Source organism: Xyrauchen texanus, chromosome 45, assembly GCF_025860055.1.
Source record: "Xyrauchen texanus isolate HMW12.3.18 chromosome 45, RBS_HiC_50CHRs, whole genome shotgun sequence".
Lineage (NCBI taxonomy): Eukaryota > Metazoa > Chordata > Actinopteri > Cypriniformes > Catostomidae > Xyrauchen > Xyrauchen texanus.
This window is the reverse complement of record NC_068320.1, coordinates 11749349-11770466: the sequence shown is the minus strand read 5'-3', so window position 1 is coordinate 11770466 and position 21118 is coordinate 11749349. Positions and strand designations below refer to the sequence as shown.

Below are 21118 nucleotides of genomic sequence, written 5' to 3'. Positions count from 1 at the left end.
TGGTTCTTCTGTTGGTTCCACATGAGGCCTGCGATCTCTACAGCTAATGATGTTGTGCTAACAGATGTAAGCCAGCTATTCCTCTTCGGCTGCCAATAGATGCTCTTGCACTCTGCACAGTCAGAATGGAAACATTTAACTTTTAATTCCACTCACATGCACATGTTTGATTTTGTTTCAACACCAGGAGGTCAAATGGGTCGGAAACTGGACACTTATTGAAAATCATCCGTTTTGTTTGTGTTCGGAAACCTGCAAATGAAGATAATATCCCTACAAAGTGACATTTCCTGGAAGCAGATTAGCTTTGGTGATTCATAACCTGATGCAGTCATGGCACTTTTCCTCACACTGTGTTTCTCCATGTTTCCACTGAACAGTGGCATAACTTACTACGTTACCACATAAACTGCCCATACATTACAGACTTTGTTTACTACTGTTACTTCTAGATTTGAAAAATCACCCAGCCTGGTCAAGATTATGCTTATATAGTTGAACTCTGCTATTTGACAATACTACTATAAATCCTGAACCTAACTTAAACTAACCTAACCCAACCCTAACCTAACCATAACCCTAACCCTATGTCAGTTTTTATGTAAGTAATATATATTTTCCCAAATAATAGTGGGATTTGAATATGTGCGTATATGCCCGAATATATGAACTATAATTTTACATATATGTTCATATACAGTATGGCCATACTGTTAGGGTGACCAGATTCCTGCTTGTGGAAAACGGGACAGCCCCCTCCAAGCAGAAATTAAATTGACTTATCCTTACCTAGGCGCAGATCGATGTGAAGTAGAGGGTGCATCACCATTACTGTTGTCACCTTGTACTTTTTACTGGCAGCAATTTTTCTCAGTGTGTGCTTGTCTTTCAAGAGTTTATTGTAAAATGCTGAGCAGCCCAGTCCAAAATTAAGACTTACGAAAAGCATTGAGTCGAGCTTTATCTGGTGTCCAAGCTGTGTTCATTAATGAGAACACACGCTCCACAGATGCAGATGTTCCAGGCAGGCATAAAACAAACTCCATGACCTTGGTTAAGACTCTGAAGTTGATGGTCTTGCTCTTTAGCTCACGAAAAATGTATGTCCATCTCTCAGACACGGCCGCCTTGTTCATGTTCCAGTGATGCGACGAGTGACAATGTATTTCGCGCAAGCCCACTCATCAAAGAGCGTGGTTTATCAATCAAACTAAGAGAGATTCTGGAGTAAAAGTGTTCGAGGCTGCTCTGAATGCCCACTCAAGTTTTTCTGTGTTCTCCAATGACCAGCTCCAATTTTGAAGGTAATCCACTGATGCTGAATAAAAAAGTTTCTCACTGCACAAAAGAAATCATCCGCTCGCATGTCACCAGCTTCAACCAGGGCATCCAACTGCTTTTTAATGTCAGAGGGTATGAATGATTCCTCTATCATGTCTTGTAAGACTTTTCTCAGGTCATAAATGTGCAAAGCCACTTCTGTGGCTGATATGCGGTCTTGCTCTACTATCACCAGTGCGTGGTTAAAAATGGCTGTTTGCTTGAGTGTGAAGGCAATCCAAAGTTTAGTGCAAGGAAAATGTCTCTGAGAAACTTTGGGCAAGATGCTACAGTAATATCTGATAATCCAGCTGAACAAAAGCGAGTATATTGCATATGACAGCTTCAGATTTTGTGCGGGCATAAGAACATTTTGGATCATACTCGCAGTGCAGTCAGCCGAACTAAAACTAGGTCCATGCAATTGGCTGTGTGATTGGATAGTTTAATTCAATCATGTACTTTAAAAAACACAATGCGATTTATTGGTTGTACAAGCTGTATCCTTGGCTAACTTTGATTAGAATACTCACATGACTGAGAAAGCCACATAGGAGAGGGGAAATACGGGACAGTATAAGTCAGGACACTAGACAAAGTGCTTAAATAAGGGACTGTCCTGGGAAAAATGGGACATCTGGCCTCCCTACATAATGTATATAAGATTTCTGTATTGGACAAACACTGAACAGCTGTGAACGGCTAACCCTCTTACACTGGTTTAAGATGTTTTCTTTTCAGCACGGCTGTGTTCCCCGTTTTGCTTGGCCAAACTGATGGGACAGGTGGAGATGAGATTGTGGATAGAGTGAAACTTCCTGAGAAATGAGAGCCGTAGTCTGAGAGAAAAGAAAGAGATCTTATCACACGAAAAGAAAGAGAACAAGAAAATGAGAAGGGTCCGAGGCGGGATTGAAGTTGGAGCTATTGCCAGTACAGTTATCAATAGGGACAAGAGGGTCTGGATTAGCATCTGTGTTCAAGTCTCAGAGTTGTTCGTATTTTAATGTGTCTGCGGCTTTGTGAGCTCAGCTGGAGGGCAGACAGAACATGACTTCAGTCCATAAATGCTCCTTCTCTCTTTCTTTCTGTATCTTTCTTTCACTCTCTCACCTCTAAAATCTTTATACAGCTTGTAAGCAGCACAGCTCATAGAGCTAATAACAACCTGGCTAACAAGGACCTGGCAACATTTGACCACATTAACCAGCCTGGCTCATGTTCGTGCAGTCAAGGCATCACTTCGTGAAGTACCATTTAACTTCTGTTGTTGTTGCAAAAGTTGAGTTGTCAAACGACCAGGCCTGAAAGTAATCTCATATGCTGTCTAGACTAATCTAATACCATATGAAAACTGCAAATACAAGACAGAAGCGCATCACCCTGAGCACATTAAAGACTCAAATTGATTTTTTTCGGTTATGTTGTGGAAGTCACGTTGTGCACTCTGCACATCTAATCGCAGACTAAGGTTTTTTATTTTATAATTTTTTTCACCTTACTCTACTCTTGCAATGTCATTGGCTGTTGCTCATTGCTACCACAACCAATTTTCATAATCAACTAGTTGGTCAGTTGTTTGAATGACTTCTCGACTACTCTGTTTTAAGGATAAATAATCACAGAATTTACCCAAGATTGCCAGGTAAGTGACATCAAATCTTTAAAGATATTCAGAGTTTAATTTGAGGCACATTGCAGAAAGTTGAGTGGATATCCATGAGCAAAACTGCATTTCTGCTTTGTTTACTTGGTTATGTCTGTGAAATTATCTGTGCTGTACGTAGACTCTCTACACATTTTCCACATTTGTCCGCTATTTTTTTATTTGTTTTCTGTGCAATCGCTCGTGAAGATTATATAAATCTATTCGATTTATATTAGATTAGCATATACTCTATACTGTAGATTAATATATTATATTAGATTGCGACATTATAACATTTCATACCTTTTATTATGGTATGATACATCTCCGATACCCTGACCCTAAACACCCTGTTATGACCAAACTGACTGTGATTTTCCTGTCTAAAAGAGCGATTTTTGGCCAATTGAAGCGGCTATAGACCCCAGACCTATGCTGCAGACCTATGTCAATGCCATAGGGGATTCGTACATCACCACTAAAAATATTAATGTTAGTAGTCAAACCCACTAATCGACTAGTCAGTTCTTAAATGACTAGTCAATTAGTCAGCCACCCTGCCACATACCTACATCAATCTAGTTTAAACAGGTGCAATTGAAATAGTGTTGTCTTGAGTTGTTTGTCATTCAACGTTTATCAGTCATACTATTCAAATCTATTGTCAAGTTCCTCTTTGCATTAAAACGTTTATCTAGATTTGGAGTATATCAGTTGGTTTTCAATTATATGGGTTCATTTGATTTTGTAGTCTAGTGACGCATCTGAAGTATCTGGTTTAGCAGCATCAAATATAGAGGCGGAGTAAGGGAAAGAAGTTGAGAACCAAAGATCTAAGGTTTTTAGTCATTGACTAGTCAGTCTTGAAACACGAAAGTGCAACCAGCATCTGTTCCCTATCTGTCACTCACTCAACTTTGTGCGGCGGCTCAGACACAGGCTGACGTGGAGCTGACGGCCATGTTTGCCCGGGCAGCCGCGATTGTCGGGCTGGAGTGGAATCCTCCACCCCCCTACAGCGCCACTGGACATACCGCCTCCGCCTTGCATGCCATGGCACTCCTGCAGGTACACCAAGCCAAGGCACACAGAGAACTACACGAGGGTAGTCCTGACCCGGGTCTAATGCAGGAGGAGTGACCGACTTCGCCCTCCAGCCAACAAAGGTCACGACGCGGCCTTTCGGGCAGGCGATGTCCACCCTGGTGGTCCAGGAACGCCACCTCTGGCTCAACCTGGTCGAGTCACGAGAAGCTGACAAGGTGTGTTTCCTTGACGCCGCCATCTCCCAGGTTGGGCTGTTTGGCGACACCATTGGAGACTTTGCCCGGCAGTTCGCAACTATGAGGAAGCAGATGGAGGCCATACAGCACATCTCCCGGATTTGGTTCTCGGACCTCATGATCCTCGCGACAGCCCCCCCTGGTGAATTCCCCTGAGGAAGGACCTTCTTCCTCAGGGTCGGGGCACCATCTGGCACCCACGACCGGACCTCTGGAATCTCCATGCCTGGCCCTTGGATGGGACGCAGAAGACTTAGGTGGCCTACCACCCGCGGTGGTAGACACGATCACTCAGACGAGGGCCCCCTCAACAAGGCGCCTTTACGGCCTGAAGTGGCGTCTATTTGCTCAGTGGTGTTCTTCCTGTGGCGAAGACCCCCAGAGATGTGCAGTTGGATCAGTGCTTTCCTTTCTGCACCTTAAAAGTGTATGTAGCCGGCATATTGGCACATCATGATGAAGTCAAGTCAAGTCAAGTGGTTTTTATTGTCGTTTCAACCATATACAGTTAGTACAGTACACAGCAAAACGAGACAACGTTCCTCCAGGACCATGGTGCTACATAAAAACAACAAAGGACCAACACAGGACCACATGAGACAACACAACAAAATAAAATACCTATATATACCTATATAAAGTGCACGTGCAAACATGTGCAAAGTACGGGACAGTACAACAAATTACTGACAATGAACAGGACAATAGACACATTGCAGCGCTGACTAGTACTCAGTAGTGCAAAAAACGTAAACATAACATACTATGAGATAGTGTTCTATGCACATAGCAGTTATTGAGGTAGCAGACAGTTATAAAGTGACAGTAATTAAAGTGCAACTCAGGACACGTGTGTGTGTGTGTGTGTGTCAAACCAGTCTCTGAGTATTGAGCAGTCTGATGGCTTGGGGGAAGAAGCTGTTACACAGTCTGGCCGTGAGGGCCCGAATGCTTCGGTACCTCTTGCCAGACGGCAGGAGGGTAAAGAGTTTGTGTGAGGGGTGTGTGGGGTCATCCACAACGCTGGTTGCTTTGCGGATACATTGTTTTTTTATAAATGTCTTTGATGGAGGGAAGAGAGACCCCAATGATCTTCTCAGCTGTCCTCACTATCCTCTGCAGGGCTTTGCGGTCCGAAACGGTGCAAGTCCCAAACCAGGCAGTGATGCAGCTGCTCAGGATGCTCTAAATAGTCCCTCTATAGAATGTAGTGAGGATGGGGGGTGGGAGATGTGCTTTCCTCAGCCTTCGAAGAAAGTAGAGACGCTGCTGGGCTTTCTTGGTGATAGAGCTGGTGTTGAGGGACCAGGTGAGGTTCTCTGCCAGGTGAACACCAAGGAATTTGGTGCTCTTGACGATCTCCACAGAGGAGCCGTCGATGTTCAGCGGAGTGTGTTCACCTTGTGCTCTCCTAAAGTCAACAACCATCTCTTTTGTTTTGTCGACATTCAGGGACAGGTTGTTGGCTCTACACCAGTTCGTCAGCCGCTGCACCTCCTCTCTGTATGCTGACTCGTCGTTCTTGCTGATGAGACCCACCACGGTCGTGTCATCAGCGAACTTGACGATGTGGTTCGAGCTGTGCATTGCTGCACAGTCTTGAGTCAGCAGAGTGAACAGCAGTGGACTGAGCACACAGCCCTGGGGGGCCCCAGTGCTCAGTGTGGTGGTGGTGGAGATGCTGTTCCCGATCCGGACTGACTGAGGTCTCCCAGTCAGGAAGTCCAGGATCCAGTTGCAGAGGGAGGTGTCCAGGCCCAGCAGGTTCAGCTTTCCAATCAGGTGCTGGGGAATGATTGTGTTGAATGCTGAGCTGAAATCTATGAACAGCATTCGAACGTATGAGTCCTTATTGTCTAGGTGGGTGAGGGCCAGATGGAGGGTTGTGGCGATGGCATCATCCGTTGAACCGTTTGGAGGATACGCAAACTGTAGTGGGTCTAGTGAGGGGGCAGCTGGGTCTTAATGTGCCTCATGACGAGCCTCTCGAAGCACTTCATGATGATGGGTGTAAGTGCGACGGGACGGTAGTCGTTGAGGCAGGACACTGAAGACTTCTTTGGCATGGGGATGATGGTGGTGGCCTTGAAGCACGTTGGAACGACGGCGCTGCTCAGAGAGATGTTGAAGATGTCGGTAAGAACATCTGCTAGCTGGTCTGCACATCCTCTGAGCACTCTGCCAGGAATGTTGTCTGGTCCAGCAGCCTTCCGTGGGTTGACTCTACGTAGAGTTTTCCTCACATCTGCCGTGGTAAGACAGAGCACCTGGTCGTTGGGAGGAGGGGTGGTCTTCCTCGCCACCACGTCGTTCTGCACTTCAAACCGAGCGTAGAATCGTTCAGCGCATCTGGAAGGGAGGCATCTTTGTCACAGGCAACTGATGTTGTCCTGTAGTTGGTGATGGTCTGGATGCCCTGCCACATGCGCCGCGTGTCACCGCTGTCCTGGAAGTGACTGTGGATTCTCTGGGCATGTGCGTGCTTTGCCTCTCTGATTGCCCGTGACAGTTTGGCCCTAGCTGTTCTTAGGGCTGGCTTATCGCCTGCTCTGAAGGCGGAGTCTCGGGACCTCAGCAGCATGCGCACCTCCGCAGTCATCCACGGCTTCTGGTTGGAGCGTGTGGTGATGGTCTTGGAGAAAGTGACATCATCAATGCACTTGCTGATGTAGCTGGTCACTGATGCTGTGTATTCCTCCAAGTTGGTAGAATCGCCATATGTTGCAGCGTCCCTGAACATGTGCCAGTCAGTACACTCAAAACAGTCCTGAAGAGCAGAGATGGCTCCTGCTGGCCAGGTTTTCACCTGCTTCTGAAGCGGTTTTGTGCATCTGACGAGCGGTCTGTATGCTGGAATTAACATAACAGAGATGTGGTCTGAGTAGCCGAGGTGGGGGCGGGGCTCCGCCCGATACGCGCCTGGGATGTTTGTGTAAACAAGATCAAGCGCGTTCGCCCCTCTCGTTGCAAAGTCCACATACTGATGGAATTTAGGGAGCACTGTCTTGAGATTCGCATGGTTGAAATCTCCGGTGACAATAAACAGTCCGTCGGGGTGAGCGTTCTGCAGTTCACAAAGCGCTTCCTTAGCGTTAGCACTGGGGGGAATGTAAACTCCGGTTATGTAAACAGTGGTGAATTAGATAAAAAGGTCTGCATCTAACAGTCACAAGCTCCAACAGCGATGAACAGTAACTAGAGACTAGCATAGAGTTCTTGCACCATTCCGTGTTGATGTAAACACACAAGCCACCACCGCGAGTCTTACCGCAGAGAGCTGTATTTCTGTCGGCACGAAACGAAGTGAGCCCGTCTAGCTGAATGGCGGCATCCGGAACTCTGTCGCTGAGCCACGTCTCCGTGAAAACAAAGACGCAGCAATCTCTAAACTCACGCTGCGTAGCCTGCTGGAGTCGGATATAGTCCAGTTTATTGTCCAGGGAGCAAACATTTGACAGCAGGATAGACGGGAGAGCCGGCCAGCTAGGGTTTGTTTTTAGCCTAGCATGAACCCCCGCCCTCTTGCCGCGCTTCCGCTTTCTCGCACACCGCTTACGACGTCCTCTCCCCCGGCCACCAGCATCAGGCGACGCCAAGGACTGGAGGCCTGGTCTCCGCAGCAAGCCGAGTATGCGTAGCGCCTCCTGCAGGTCATCATGCAGCTTGGTTTTTGCATGAGTCTTATATTTTAGTAGTGTCTGGCGATGGTAGACACGAACACCGGTTGCTCCGATGTCCATGTGCTGCAAAAGTTGGGCTTTTTTAACAAAAATAGCACCATTGTGGATCCGGAGTGGCCGCTGCGTGCTACCGCGCTGCCATCTTGGATCAAAAAAAAATAAATAAAAAATAACAAAATGATGCAGTGGACGGTAAGTATATAGGGAAGCACGACTTGATCATCAGGTTCCTGAGAGGTATAGAGGAGGTTAAATCCCCCCCAGGTCGCACCTCGTTCCCTCGTGGGACCTCTCCGTGGTCCTTCGGGGCCTTCGGGGAGCTCAATTTCAGCCCATCGAGTCAGCAGAGCTAAATGCGCTCTCTCTGAAGACCGCCCTCTCACGTCATCCTGAGACCCTGACCTGGCTACGTGCCCAAGGTTCCCACGACCCCTTTCAGGGATCAGGTGGTGAACCTGCAAGCACTGCCCCAGGAGGAGGCAGACCCAGCCTTGGCATTGCTGTGTCCGGTGCACACTCTACACATCTACTTGGATCGCACGCAGAGCTTTAGAAGCTCCGAGCAGCTCTTTGTCTGCTTTGGTGGACAGCGGAAGAGAAACACGGTCTTCAAACAGAGGATCGCCCACCGGGTCATCGATGCCATCACTATGACATACCACACCCTGCACATGCTGCCCCCTGCTGGCCTACGAGCTCATTCTACCAGGGGTGTTGCGGCTTCTTGGGCATTGTCCCACAGCACCTCTCCAGCAGACATATGTAGAACCTCAGGCTGGGCAACACCTAACACCTTTGCAAGGTTCTATAACCTCAGGGTTGAGCCAGTTTCGTCCCGTGTGTTATCAGGTGACACAAACAGGTAAGTTCGGGTCAGCTGGCCGGGTGTATCGCTTGTGCATAGTGCCTTTCCCCTCCCTTGAGGTGAAGACGTGCGCTCTTTCCCCAGTTGCGTTTGCAAGAAGTGTGAACCCTGGATGTTCTTCCTCCCTAGCCTAACGGCCGTCAAGTATTCGGAGAGGCTCGCTGCCACTCCAATACAGGCGTCACCCAGGCCCCCGTACTGAGATAAGTGCTCCACATGCATTTTTTGTCCCCTAGGCAACCCTGTGTAATGTATATTCCGCAAAATGGTTTCCCTGCCGGTAAACTGTGTCTTCCTTGGGCAGAGGGCCCTCTGACCTTGGTCGCCATGTTTGAAGTAACTCCTCCCCCCTTGGGTAGGTCCTACCACGATGCCGCTCCGCACAATGTGCTTCCACTCGTAACTGGTAAGACTGTGTGTTGTATTCCACCTAAAATCGCTCCCCCCTCTTGGGGCCGGGTGTGGTCTCCGTGGTGTCCTCCTCTTTGGATGGACACCCCCCCAGCTTGGACCATATATTTGTCCCCCAGCGAATGATTTCATTCCTTTTTGGGGAGAACAATAGAGAGAAGGCCACGGCTGGGCCAGCCAGTCCTTATACTTCTGAGCAGTTAGCCGTTCCCCCAGGGGACCACTTCATACATGCCAGTGTGTTGGGGTAGTTATGCGACGGCTTGCTGCGCTGGCTACATTTTGTGGTGTGCACTAGGTTTTACAGAGTGAGAAAGCAAAAATGAGAGAGAGTTTTTACTTGTGCTCATGTGGGACAGACATATTCCAGGCTTGACACTTAATTCCAGTCTTTGTCAATGATCTTCTGCCCTTGTAGTTGACACCTGACCCAGTGATGCACTCCCTCACATAGTCTGTGGAAAACATATGGCACACAAATATTCAGATAATCTGAGATCATAAATGTTGTTTACTGATTACACATCTTTCTGACATCCAGAGGTGATTTAATTCTCCAAACAAGATATTTTTTTCCAGATGATTACTGCATAATTAAAAAATGTCAAGTCCAACTCTTGCTGGAAACATAAACATAGGCCTTCTTGTTAATATCAACACATATCAACACATATCTATCTTGATTTCTTTTTTATTCTCCCTGTGTTGAAAAGACCAGCATTGCAGGTCCCAAGCATATTTTGTGTTTTGGATGCCGGTGTCCCAAGCAGTATAGCTTAACAAGGCACACTTCCTTGATCAACCAGCTTCACCAGATTGAGCAGTATTTTTTGATAGTTTTTAAGCATGGCTATACCAGTCCACCAGCACCAAACAAACATAAACCAGCCCAGACCAGCATGGGAATTAATGCTGGTCTTTTCATCATGGCTGTTTGCTGTTGGCATCCACAACTTTTCAGAATGTCTACAGGTACATTTACACATACCAGAGACAGTACGGAGTACTTATACACTTAAAGTCGGCGCTCTAAACAAATAACACCACCATTAGCTTGGTTTTACAGCTAAACATTTCCTGTAAACTTCAGGAGATGTGAGAAAGTTATAAGCCAAGTGCGAATGCATTTCTTCAAAGAGAAATATTTACCTTTCTTCTCATAAAGGTCACAATTGGTTTTTCGTTCTCTCTGTGCGCCTTCAGAGAAATGATCGAAGGGAAGCATGTGGCATTTCCTGTTTATGTGGTCAAAGTAGAATGCCCTGTGAGAAAGCAGAGAAAGCACAGAGACAAGAGTGAGTTAACAGAGATACATAAGAATCTGAAGGACTCACATGGCTGTGTGCTTATGTGTTTATGATGGAGGTGTCACCTGCAGGACTTCTTGCTCTTGTTGCATTTGCGTGCGCAGTCATCCAATGAGAGTTTTCTGATGCGTTGGGAGTCTGGACAGTCCAGACACAGAAGCCTAGTGTTTTCACTTTTCTGATACTTCTGCAATGTCTGTTTCCTGCACTCTGAACAAAAGATACACAGATATTAAACACAAACCCATGCTGAATCCACACATACACATATATTAAACATACTCCCCCAAAAAGCACACGCACATCTCAGAGATGTCTGTTTTAGATCTTTTTATCTGGAATTATTACATATTTTAATTAACATCTGCTAAACATCTTAAAATGATCAGATTTACAAACATTCTAAATCATAAACATCTCGAATGCATCTGATGATTGTCTTATTGACATCCATATTGCAGATGAGCAAACAAAATTAAAAAAGAAATCTTTCAGATGTAAACACCCGTCAAATAGACATCTGGGTGATGTACGTATACTGTCAGGGTCATAATCTCATATATATGAGAGTGGTCATACATTAAAAGCATTGTTCATCATAATTTATTCACCCACATGTCATCCTATATGTGTGTTACTTTCTTTCTTCTGCTGAACACAAACAAAGATTTTTTTAACCAATATCTCAGCTCTGTAGGTCCAATGCATGTGAATGATGGCCAGAACTCATCAATGTTTATTTTATAGGTAATGATTTTTTCTATGACCTAACCCTACCACTAACCCTAAAACTCACAGAAACACGTTGAATGGACAGTTCAACCAAACATAAAAATTCTTTAATAATTTACCTGCATGATGTTCCAAACCCGTTTGACTTTCTTTCTTCCGTGTAAAACAAAAGAAGAGTTTAGGGCAAAATGTTAATGACTGAAAGCCTCAGTCACCATTCACTTTCATAGCATCTTTTCTCCAAAGATGGTCTAACATCTCCCTTTTGTTCCACTGAAGAAAGTAAGTCATATAGGTTTGGGTCAACATGTAGATGAGTAAATTACATGATTTAAATTTTTGGTTGAATTATCCCTTTAAAAGCATGAAAATGTCCTCTTAAGTCAGATTATATCATGTTTCACTATACTAATGTAGATTCTTTTTTTTTTTTTTTAAATGTAGCCCTCACAAATATAGCCAAATCTGTACACACACACACTCTTGTTTATAAAACACGCTTATAAAATCAATTTCTCATCAGAAATTGTGTCCATTTAATCGCATGAATAAAATCAAGTTTGCTCTCTCTCTCTCTCTCTCTCTCTCTCTCTCTCTCGCTCCTTAGGACTGTCCATTCTACAGAAATGAATGAGAGGCCAAGGAGAGGGGCCCAGACTCTTATACACACGCATGCACATGTGTATCATGATTCACTAATTCTCTTATTAATGGAGACGTTCCAGTTAGCTTTAAGCAAGCTATTGTACAGCCTATATTGAAAAAATCTCATCCTGACCCCACTGTGTATCTTAATTTCAGATCCATTTCTAAACTACCTTTCATTGCAAAGGCTTTGGAGAAAGTTGTCCATTCTCAGCTCAACTCATATCTGGATAAACATAACATTACAGTCAAATTTCAGTCTGGGTTTAGGGCATTGCACAGTACTGACTCAGCATTGATGAAGGTTTCAAATTACATTTAGCTTTCCCTTGATTTTGGGTCATGTGCCATCTTAGTTTTGTAAGATCCAAGTGTAGTGTTTGACACTATTGACCGTGATATTCTTTTAAAATGCCTTGTGCTAATTGTGGGCATTCTGGGACTGGTATTACAGTGGTTTGCTTCTTATTTAAAGGGCACACATTGTGTGGTGTTCCACAGGGATCCATTCTGGGGCCTCTTTTGTTTTCCCTTTATATGCTTCCACTTTGTTCTATGTTTGTTATGCTGACAATTCCCAACTTTTCCTCCCTATCAGACAGGTTACACTCATATTTAACAAGAACAAAGAAAAGGGAACACATTTCTCCTGTACTTGTCTCATTGCACTGGCTTCCTTTAAAATTTGTGTTGATTTTAAGATTCTGCTCTATGCATACAAAGCACAGCATAGACTGGCACCAGATTATATCACTGATCTTCTCCAGCCTTACTCTGCACCCAGGTCACAGATCAGACAACCAACTTTGTTTAACTGTCCACCGTTCATGTTGCAAGTCCAAGGGTGAACTGACCTTCTTTGGAGCTGCCCCTAAGCTCTGGAATTGTCAACCTTTTTACATCATGGCTTCTCCATCACTGATAGTGTTTAAAACCAGCCTAAAGGCTTATTTTTATTCTTAAGCCTGTGATAAATTTTTTTTTACATTTACTTCTTTACAATGTGTGGCGTTACCATCGTTACATTACTGGGTTTAATTTGAATTAATGTGTAATTTATTGAGAGATTATTGAATGGGACTTTTACGAGAGCAGAAGTTCACAGCTGCGCGCAATGAGACACTCAAGTCATCAGTGCAGCAGCATCAAACTCTTCAATGTGAAGCACTTTCCAGAGTGAAAAAAAGAATAGTTTCGTCATGCAATGCCTTAATTTAACATCAAGACAAGCTGATATTTCAAGATTAAAGTCAAAGCTCACACTTCAGGCTGCACGCTGAGGTAAATTTTGGCTCTAATTCTAACACGGGCTTTTCTGTGTAATGATATGGTCATTTTCAGGGTGATTCTGTAACTGGGCTCTTATGACATCAGTTTTTAAGTGTACATTTTTTAATTAGTGCAGCAATATATCAGTGTGCTTTGTCCCGCATGTCATAAGCAGTATTTATGCATATACTCGCGGGGGGTACTAGAAACTATCGCAGCTACATCAGGCGGATTAACTGTATAAATCCATATATACATCCAAGTTAATCACTGCCATTTGCGTGATCGACAACTGGAGTGCGGACAGATAGCATTTCTGCGCGTGCGTGTCTGAGATGTGCGACCATGGCTGTGTCCACTATCGTTACACTATTTCATATATAGTAAATGGCAGTTAGTGCACTATATCTCAGAAGTGAACGAAATGAGTGAATTCGGACGTGAGTGCCTGAGCTCTGGGGCTGGTGCATAAACGTCACATATGAAATTTTAAAATACTTGGGCCTTATTTGTTATTCTTATTAAATAATATATTAATATAATAAATCTTCATTATGTTTGTTATTTTTTTATATATACTGTGTGTTAATATTATGAGTAAACACATTTGATCAAATAAAGAGTGTAAGGCAAAGGAAGGTTGAGGATCCAAATGCAGCTTACTTTATTGTTCACAAAAACACAAAGGAAAACCCTCAGTGGGGAAATAAACATAAATAGCGAACTCGGGCAGGGAACACAGACCAGGGTAACAGCATTCACAAACATTCAACGACTGACAGAGACTGAACAAACAGACAGGGTTTAAATACAAAAACATGGGACAAAGGGGCCAATGAACAAACAGAACACAAACTAGATGACAAGGTGATTAACGGAAACCAAAGGCAAATTAACAAGGGCAGGTGAAAACAATGACAGAGAACACGAACGCTAACAAGGAGACTATGGAGTTAAACAAGGGACAAAAGTGAAAACTAAGGAGTGCAAAAGTGACAAAAATGGCAAACAAAAGGGCAACAGTGAAACAAGACAAGGTATACATAACATTGCCTTTATGTGCTTTTTGGAGCATCAACATTTTGGCCTACAGAGCTAAAATATTCTTTTAAAAGTCAGACTTTGTGTTCTGCAGGAGAAAGGAAGTCATACACATCTGGGATGGCATGGGGGCGAGTAAATGATGAGAGAATTTTCCTTTTTGGGTAAACTATCTCTTTAAAGTGATAGCTCAGCCAGAATTTAATATTCTTTTATCATTTCTCTGAAAGTAAATAGTGACTCAGGCAAAAATTCTGTTTAAAATCTCCTTATTGTGTTGCATGGAAGAAAGAAAGCCAAACGGGTTTGGAACAACATGATGGTGAATGATGACAGAATTTCTATTAATAATAATAATAATTCTATATACATTTTCAATGTGTATTATGTAATGGAATATAGGGGAGTAAATGTATATTATGTCATCTCTGAAAGTAACGAGTTACTCACTACTTGAGTACTCTTTTAATTGGATACTTTCTTACTCTTACTCAAGTAATAATTTATGTTAGTACTTTTACTTCTACTTGAGTAATTATGTTTTTTATGTTGTTGTACTTTTACTTGAGTACAGTTTTTGGCTACTCTACCCACCTCTGACTCCTGTATACATGTGGCTTGGTCAGTTAGGAGCTTTCTCCACAGCAATGTAATTTCCCAGCAACACTTGTGTGAATAACAATCATGGCATCCGAGGAGGACTTTCCTATTTTATTCTCTGTTGCCTTGCTTTTATTTCTAGATACTCCAGAGTTGTTGCTGTGTTTGTTTCCTTAACTTTCCATCCCGATATGCAGCGGAATTGCGCTACAATAGTGGGGTATACCTCTTACATAAAACTCTGGCATTCCCTCAATGTACACGCATATAAGCAAACATGAAAGACCGATGATATTTTACAGTGGTGTGTGAAAATGTACAATAATTTTTTATAGAGACAGTATTTGCTTTTCCCATTGTAGTATCTCAACTTTTGAATTCTTTCTCTTTTCTTTTTTTTTTTTTCTCCCAATTTGGAATGCCCAATTTCCAATGTGCTTTTTAAATCCTCATGGTCACGTCATGATTTTCCACAATCCACGTGGTGGAGGACGAATCCCAGCTGCTTCCACATTGAGACTGTCATCCACGCTCAACTCACCACGTGCCCCACCAAGAACGAACCACATTATAGTGATCACAAGGAGGTTACCCCATGTGACTTTACCCTCCCTAGCTTAATTTGGTTGCTTAGGAGATGCTCAGCACGCCCTGGGATTCGAACTAGTGAACTCCAGGGGTGGTAGCAAGCGTCTTTACTACTGAGCTACCCAGGCCCCCAACCCACCTATCTTTCTTAGGATTTTGCATATGCCTACCTGAATTAATTGATGTTACAAATGGCCACCAGAAGATCAATTAGTGTGTTAACCCAGAACATTTTCTATCTACTAACACAAAGCTGCAGCACTGTTGAGTGAATTGTGTGTACATAAGTGTACAGAGATTCTCTCTTAATGAGCATGGAGCACAACTGATGGCACTGGCTAGACAGACATTCATTTCAGACGTGATTGGATATTTGCTAACCAATAATATATTCCGTTTCAGTAAGGGGTGGGACATTTCCAGTGTCTGATGCACAAGCATCTCTGAAGTAACCATAATTTGCATTGTACATTTATTTCCCTGCAAAATGTAAATACTGATATTTACAATATCTAGATATATATACATATATATATATATATATATATATATATATATATATATATATATATATATATATATACAGGTCCTTCTCAAAAAATTAGCATATTGTGATAAAGTTCATTATTTTCCATAATGTAATGATAAAAATTAAACTTTCATATATTTTAGATTCATTGCACACCAACTGAAATATTTCAGGTCTTTTATTGTTTTAATACTGATGATTTTGGCATACAGCTCATGAAAACCCAAAATTCCTATCTCAAACAATTAGCATATCATGAAAAGGGTCTCTAAACGAGCTATTAACCTAATCATCTGAATCAACTAATTAACTCTAAACACCTGCAAAAGATTCCTGAGGCTTTTGAAAACTCCCAGCCTGTTTCATTACTCAAAACCGCAATCATGGGTAAGACTGCCGACCTGACTGCTGTCCAGAAGGCCATCATTGACACCCTCAAGCAAGAGGGTAAGACACAAAGAAATTTCTGAACAAATAGGCTGTTCCCAGAGTGCTGTATCAAGGCACCTCAGTGGGAAGTCTGTGGGAAGGAAAAAGTGTGGCAAAAAACGCTGCACAACGAGAAGAGGTGACCGGACCCTGAGGAAGATTGTGGAGAAGGACCGATTCCAGACCTTGGGGACCTGCGGAAGCAGTGGACTGAGTCTGGAGTAGAAACATCCAGAGCCACTGTGCACAGGCACCAGAAACAGCGGCAGAAGCGCCTGACCTGGGCTACAGAGAAGCAGCACTGGACTGTTGCTCAGTGGTCCAAAGTACTTTTTTCGGATGAAAGCAAATTTTGCATGTCATTCGAAATCAAGGTGCCAGAGTCTGGAGGAAGACTGGGGAGAAGAAAATGCCAAAATGCCTGAAGTCCAGTGTCAAGTACCCACAGTCAGTGATGGTCTGGGGTGCCATGTCAGCTGCTGGTGTTGGTCCACTGTGTTTTATCAAGGGCAGAATCAATGCAGCTAGCTATCAGGAGATTTTGGAGCACTTCATGCTTCCATCTGCTGAAAAGCTTTATGGAGATGAAGATTTCATTTTTCAGCACGACCTGGCACCTGCTCACAGTGCCAAAACCACTGGTAAATGGTTTACTGACCATGGTATTACTGTGCTCAATTGGCCTGCCAACTCTCCTGACCTGAACCCCATAGAGAATCTGTGGGATATTGTGAAGAGAAAGTTGAGAGACGTAAGACCCAACACTCTGGATGAGCTTAAGGCCGCTATCGAAGCATCCTGGGCCTCCATAACAACTCAGCAGTGCCACAGGCTGATTGCCTCCATGCCACGCCGCATTGAAGCAGTCATTTCTGCAAAAGGATTCCCAACCAAGTATTGAGTGCATAAGTGAACATAATTATTTGAAGGTTGACTTTTTTGTATTAAAAACACTTCTTTTATTGGTCGGATGAAATATGCTAATTTTTTGAGATAGGAATTTTGGGTTATCATGAGCTGTTTGCCAAAATCATCAGTATTAAAACAATAAAAGACCTGAAATATTTCAGTTGGTGTGCAATGAATCTAAAATATATGAAAGTTTAATTTTTATCATTACATTATGGAAAATAATGAACTTTATCACAATATGCTAATTTTTTGAGAAGGACCTGTATATATAAATTTAGGGGGAGTACTGCTGTCGGTGGTGCCTTTTTCTCGTGATCTCAAGTAATTTAAATTTATATTTCTAAACAGGAAAACAAATTCACTTTACACAGAAAATCACATAATAGTACACAAATAAAACAAATAACCAATAATTTGTATGTAGCTACAACACTCATATTAGCTACAATGCTTTACATTTTATTGAGTATTATGAATTAGTTTATTAGTTAGAATAATAATGAAGCTTTATTAACATCGAGTTACCATTCCATTGTTCTAAGCAGAAATTACCCTGATATACATTTTGAATGTTTATGTGGGACTATAATTATACCACTGCCTCCATCTGTTCATGTACATGTGCACTCCTCATAAAACCTGTTAGAATGCCACTTATGTGTTTACATGACCACATTAAACTGAGTTATCTGGGAGAAACCTAGGTGTGCTAAACCAGTTTCTCTTAATCCCTTGAACGGCGTAAGGGAATCGGCATTGACGTTTCAAAGCGGCACATTCTGAAAAAACCCTAAAATAAACAATTTTCTTAAGTTCATGTAAACATGTTCAGTACTTGTGCACTATATTCCAAGTATTCCAAAGACATTGCTTTTGAGTGCTTTTGAGTCCTGTTCTGAAAGCTTCAGTCCCCATTCAAGTAACTTGGGTTTGGATGAAATGAGGATGATTTAATAATGACAGAATTTTCATTTTTGGGTGAGCTCTTGTTGACCTTAAATGGCAGAGAGTAGAATTTAAAGTAAGGACACGGTTCAGAATTTGGCAGAGCTCTGCAGAGTAGTCCTGGCCCTGGTGCCCTGATTGTCAAGTAATTTCTTGCTGTTGCAACTGTTGAATATGAGCAGGGTAAGGTAATGACCCTCAGTTTTATTCAGACATGCACAGTGTTGCACAGCTGCCTGTCTTCTGCCGAACTCCTGTGGCTGAGGTGAATTTGGTTAAAACACATTATTAATGTTTAAGCCGCATCGGAACGCATCTGGCTTGCATCAGGCTGCTCTTCAAACATTGATCTTTTCCTTCAGCGTCCCAATTAGACTCTTTTAAATTCCTCTCCCTGGCCTGTCTGGGGCATCTTTATCTCCCAGCTTGCTTATTAGATTTAGCTTAATCTCTTTCTTAAATGACAAGGAGAAAACTCTGCAGATAATGTCGATGGTAGCAATGAGGAAGGGCATCGGTGAAACATCAACTTTAATGGTTTCAGGCTGACTCACTTATATCTTTTCCTCTGCTTCGGCGCAAGTTTGAGGAACTTCTCGTTCTGTTTACGGAGCACATCTGGTCCAGTGAATATTTGCAATGGTGAAATATGGGAGAAACGGTTCTGTCCAGATGTTGCGCAGCACGTTGATAACAGTACATTCACCCCATATGTGCTTTTGCCCATTGAGGACTCACACTGTGATATGTAGCTTTTCTTGTAATGATTTAATAGCACATTTAAAGATGCATGTCACTATTATTCAGCATCAGTTTTCCCACTTGAACAGGACTCTGTATAAATAATTACTCATTTAGCTGGTGATATATACAAGGCAACTTTTATCCATGTACACTCCTTAAGTTTATGCATTTTGTGGTGGTTAAACAAGGATATAACAAAATATTCAAGACTGGAGGTACGAAATGCAAACAAATGATATATTGATCGAACAATTTTTGGACCTCAAAGTCGGGTGATTAAAGCCCTGGGTTTGAACCTACAACCTTACAGTTAGCAGCCCAGAACGTTGACCACTATAAACCTCAGGGATATGTGATGGTAGTAATGAGTCCAGGCTTTAGTTTATGAGACTGTAACATAAGTGAGCGTCAATGGATTTTCTTTAACTCCAAACTAAATATACAGCTGTGTCAATGAGGACAGTTTGAAGAATGTGTTCCTCTGTACATACAGTATATTAAAGACTCCATTGTTTGTTTACTCACCCAAAATTGCATTTTTAGTTTCCACCCCAAAGTTGGTCATTTTACCTCTTAATATGGCAAGTTTATTAGATTTATGAAATTGAGTTTCAAATTGATTTAAACTCGAATGAACCCTTCTACCACTGTGTGTAAACTGTATACAGAAGGAAATCATATGGAGGAAAGTGTTGGAAAGTTTAAAAGAAAAAAAGAAGTGCTCAGTTTATTCAGCAACATATAAATATGCCTGAACTAGCTGACCTTGCTCTCATGAACATTTACCATGTTAACCATAGTTTCCAAAATACCATAGGGACTACTTTTATAATGTAAAATCATAACAAAGTAATGGGATTTACTTAAAAGGGTAAGATGCTTTCAAAGTCTTTATTACTTTGTTAATTTATTTTATTGATTCATTTATTTCTTTTTTGGAGGACTGTGGAGGCTACTAACAAGTTATCATAGTTTTATTGTTGAAGCAATAACAGTAGTAATGGTTTTGGTAATTAAGAATATTGTTATGATGCAGTTAAACAAGAAACAAATCTAAGACAGAATAATGATGTCCAATGAGCACATTTATGCTTCCCATGAGTAATATTCAGCATAGCACTTACTTTCAATGAAATAGCAAGATCCTTAATATTTAGGTTGGGAATTAAAATGCGATTTTTGTATACGTGCAAAACAACTTTCCAAAAAGTCTTCCAATGTAACTTCTCTCTCATCAATCTAGGCAAGCTAACTTGTCTGCATTTTATTTCTCCAGTGATTTGTATTATAATTGATTAAAAACATGATCAGTAAAGTGAACGAATAAAGCACACTCTGAACTTGCATTACACATAGAGCACTTACCCATATCAACGGACAGTAAGACACACAGAAGAGCTTGATGAATCCACATGATGTCTGATTTCATTATTCCAGGATTTGGGATGGACCGAGCTGGTGCTGCTGGTGTGTGTGAGTGAGTGAAGAATGGGAAAAGATCTCAGCACATCCAGAGTCAGTCTCTCTCTCTCTCTCTCTCTCTCTCTCTCTCTCTCTCTCTCTCTCTCACACACACACACACACACCATTCCCCCTCTCCCGATAATTAAAGCTCAAACTGACGCTACAGTACAAGTTTGTTTGGGGGGTTATTGGGGTGGGGTGGGGGGTGAAAGTGTCATAGAGTTTTGACTGATAACCACATTAAAGGCTGCTAATCATGAAAGTGTGCTTACTGGGTATTAACAGGTGCTGAGTAATACAATGAGCCACCAATTTTGGAGCTGTGCTCACACATCTTTAGTATTCCTCAATCTCTCTCTTATAAATAGCGTAAAAAAAAAAGTTGCAGTCAATCATATAATCATATTTTTGTGATTATTTCATATCAATATACGTTTAGAATCACAGGAAATCTATTTCTTTTTCATCGCAAGACAAATTAGTACTTTATTCATAAAAAAAAATACTATATCACATTGAATTTCTGTGCAACAATGGTGAATTATCAGTATCCCATATGCATGTACACATACATATTATACATGCTTTTTGTTCCTCAAGGTGGCGCTGTTGTTCCAGTGATTGATTTGATTTACATTTGACATTTCTATTTGATGAAAAACCAACATCGATGTAAACATGTAGCAAGTACAACACATGAACAGTA

At 42.2% G+C, this 21118-nt stretch overlaps 1 protein-coding gene across 2 annotated transcripts in view; it reads right to left on the bottom strand.

The window, feature by feature from the left end:
- LOC127637587 (hepatocyte growth factor-like) overlaps window positions 1–20447 on the bottom strand; it is a 39099-nt gene extending 18652 nt beyond the window's left edge. For both annotated transcript variants that reach the window (XR_007969765.1, XM_052118725.1), the window contains exons 1-4: window positions 20314–20447; window positions 10580–10724; window positions 10357–10469; window positions 9548–9662 (exon numbers count right to left, since the gene is read on the bottom strand). Coding sequence is in view for 1 of the 2 variants with exons in the window: in XM_052118725.1 (XP_051974685.1) it covers window positions 9548–9662; window positions 10357–10469; window positions 10580–10724; window positions 20314–20377 (437 nt within the window). In the remaining variant the exon portion in view is untranslated. The remainder of the gene's footprint in view (window positions 1–9547; window positions 9663–10356; window positions 10470–10579; window positions 10725–20313) is intronic.
- Between the last annotated feature and the right edge of the window lie 671 nt (window positions 20448–21118).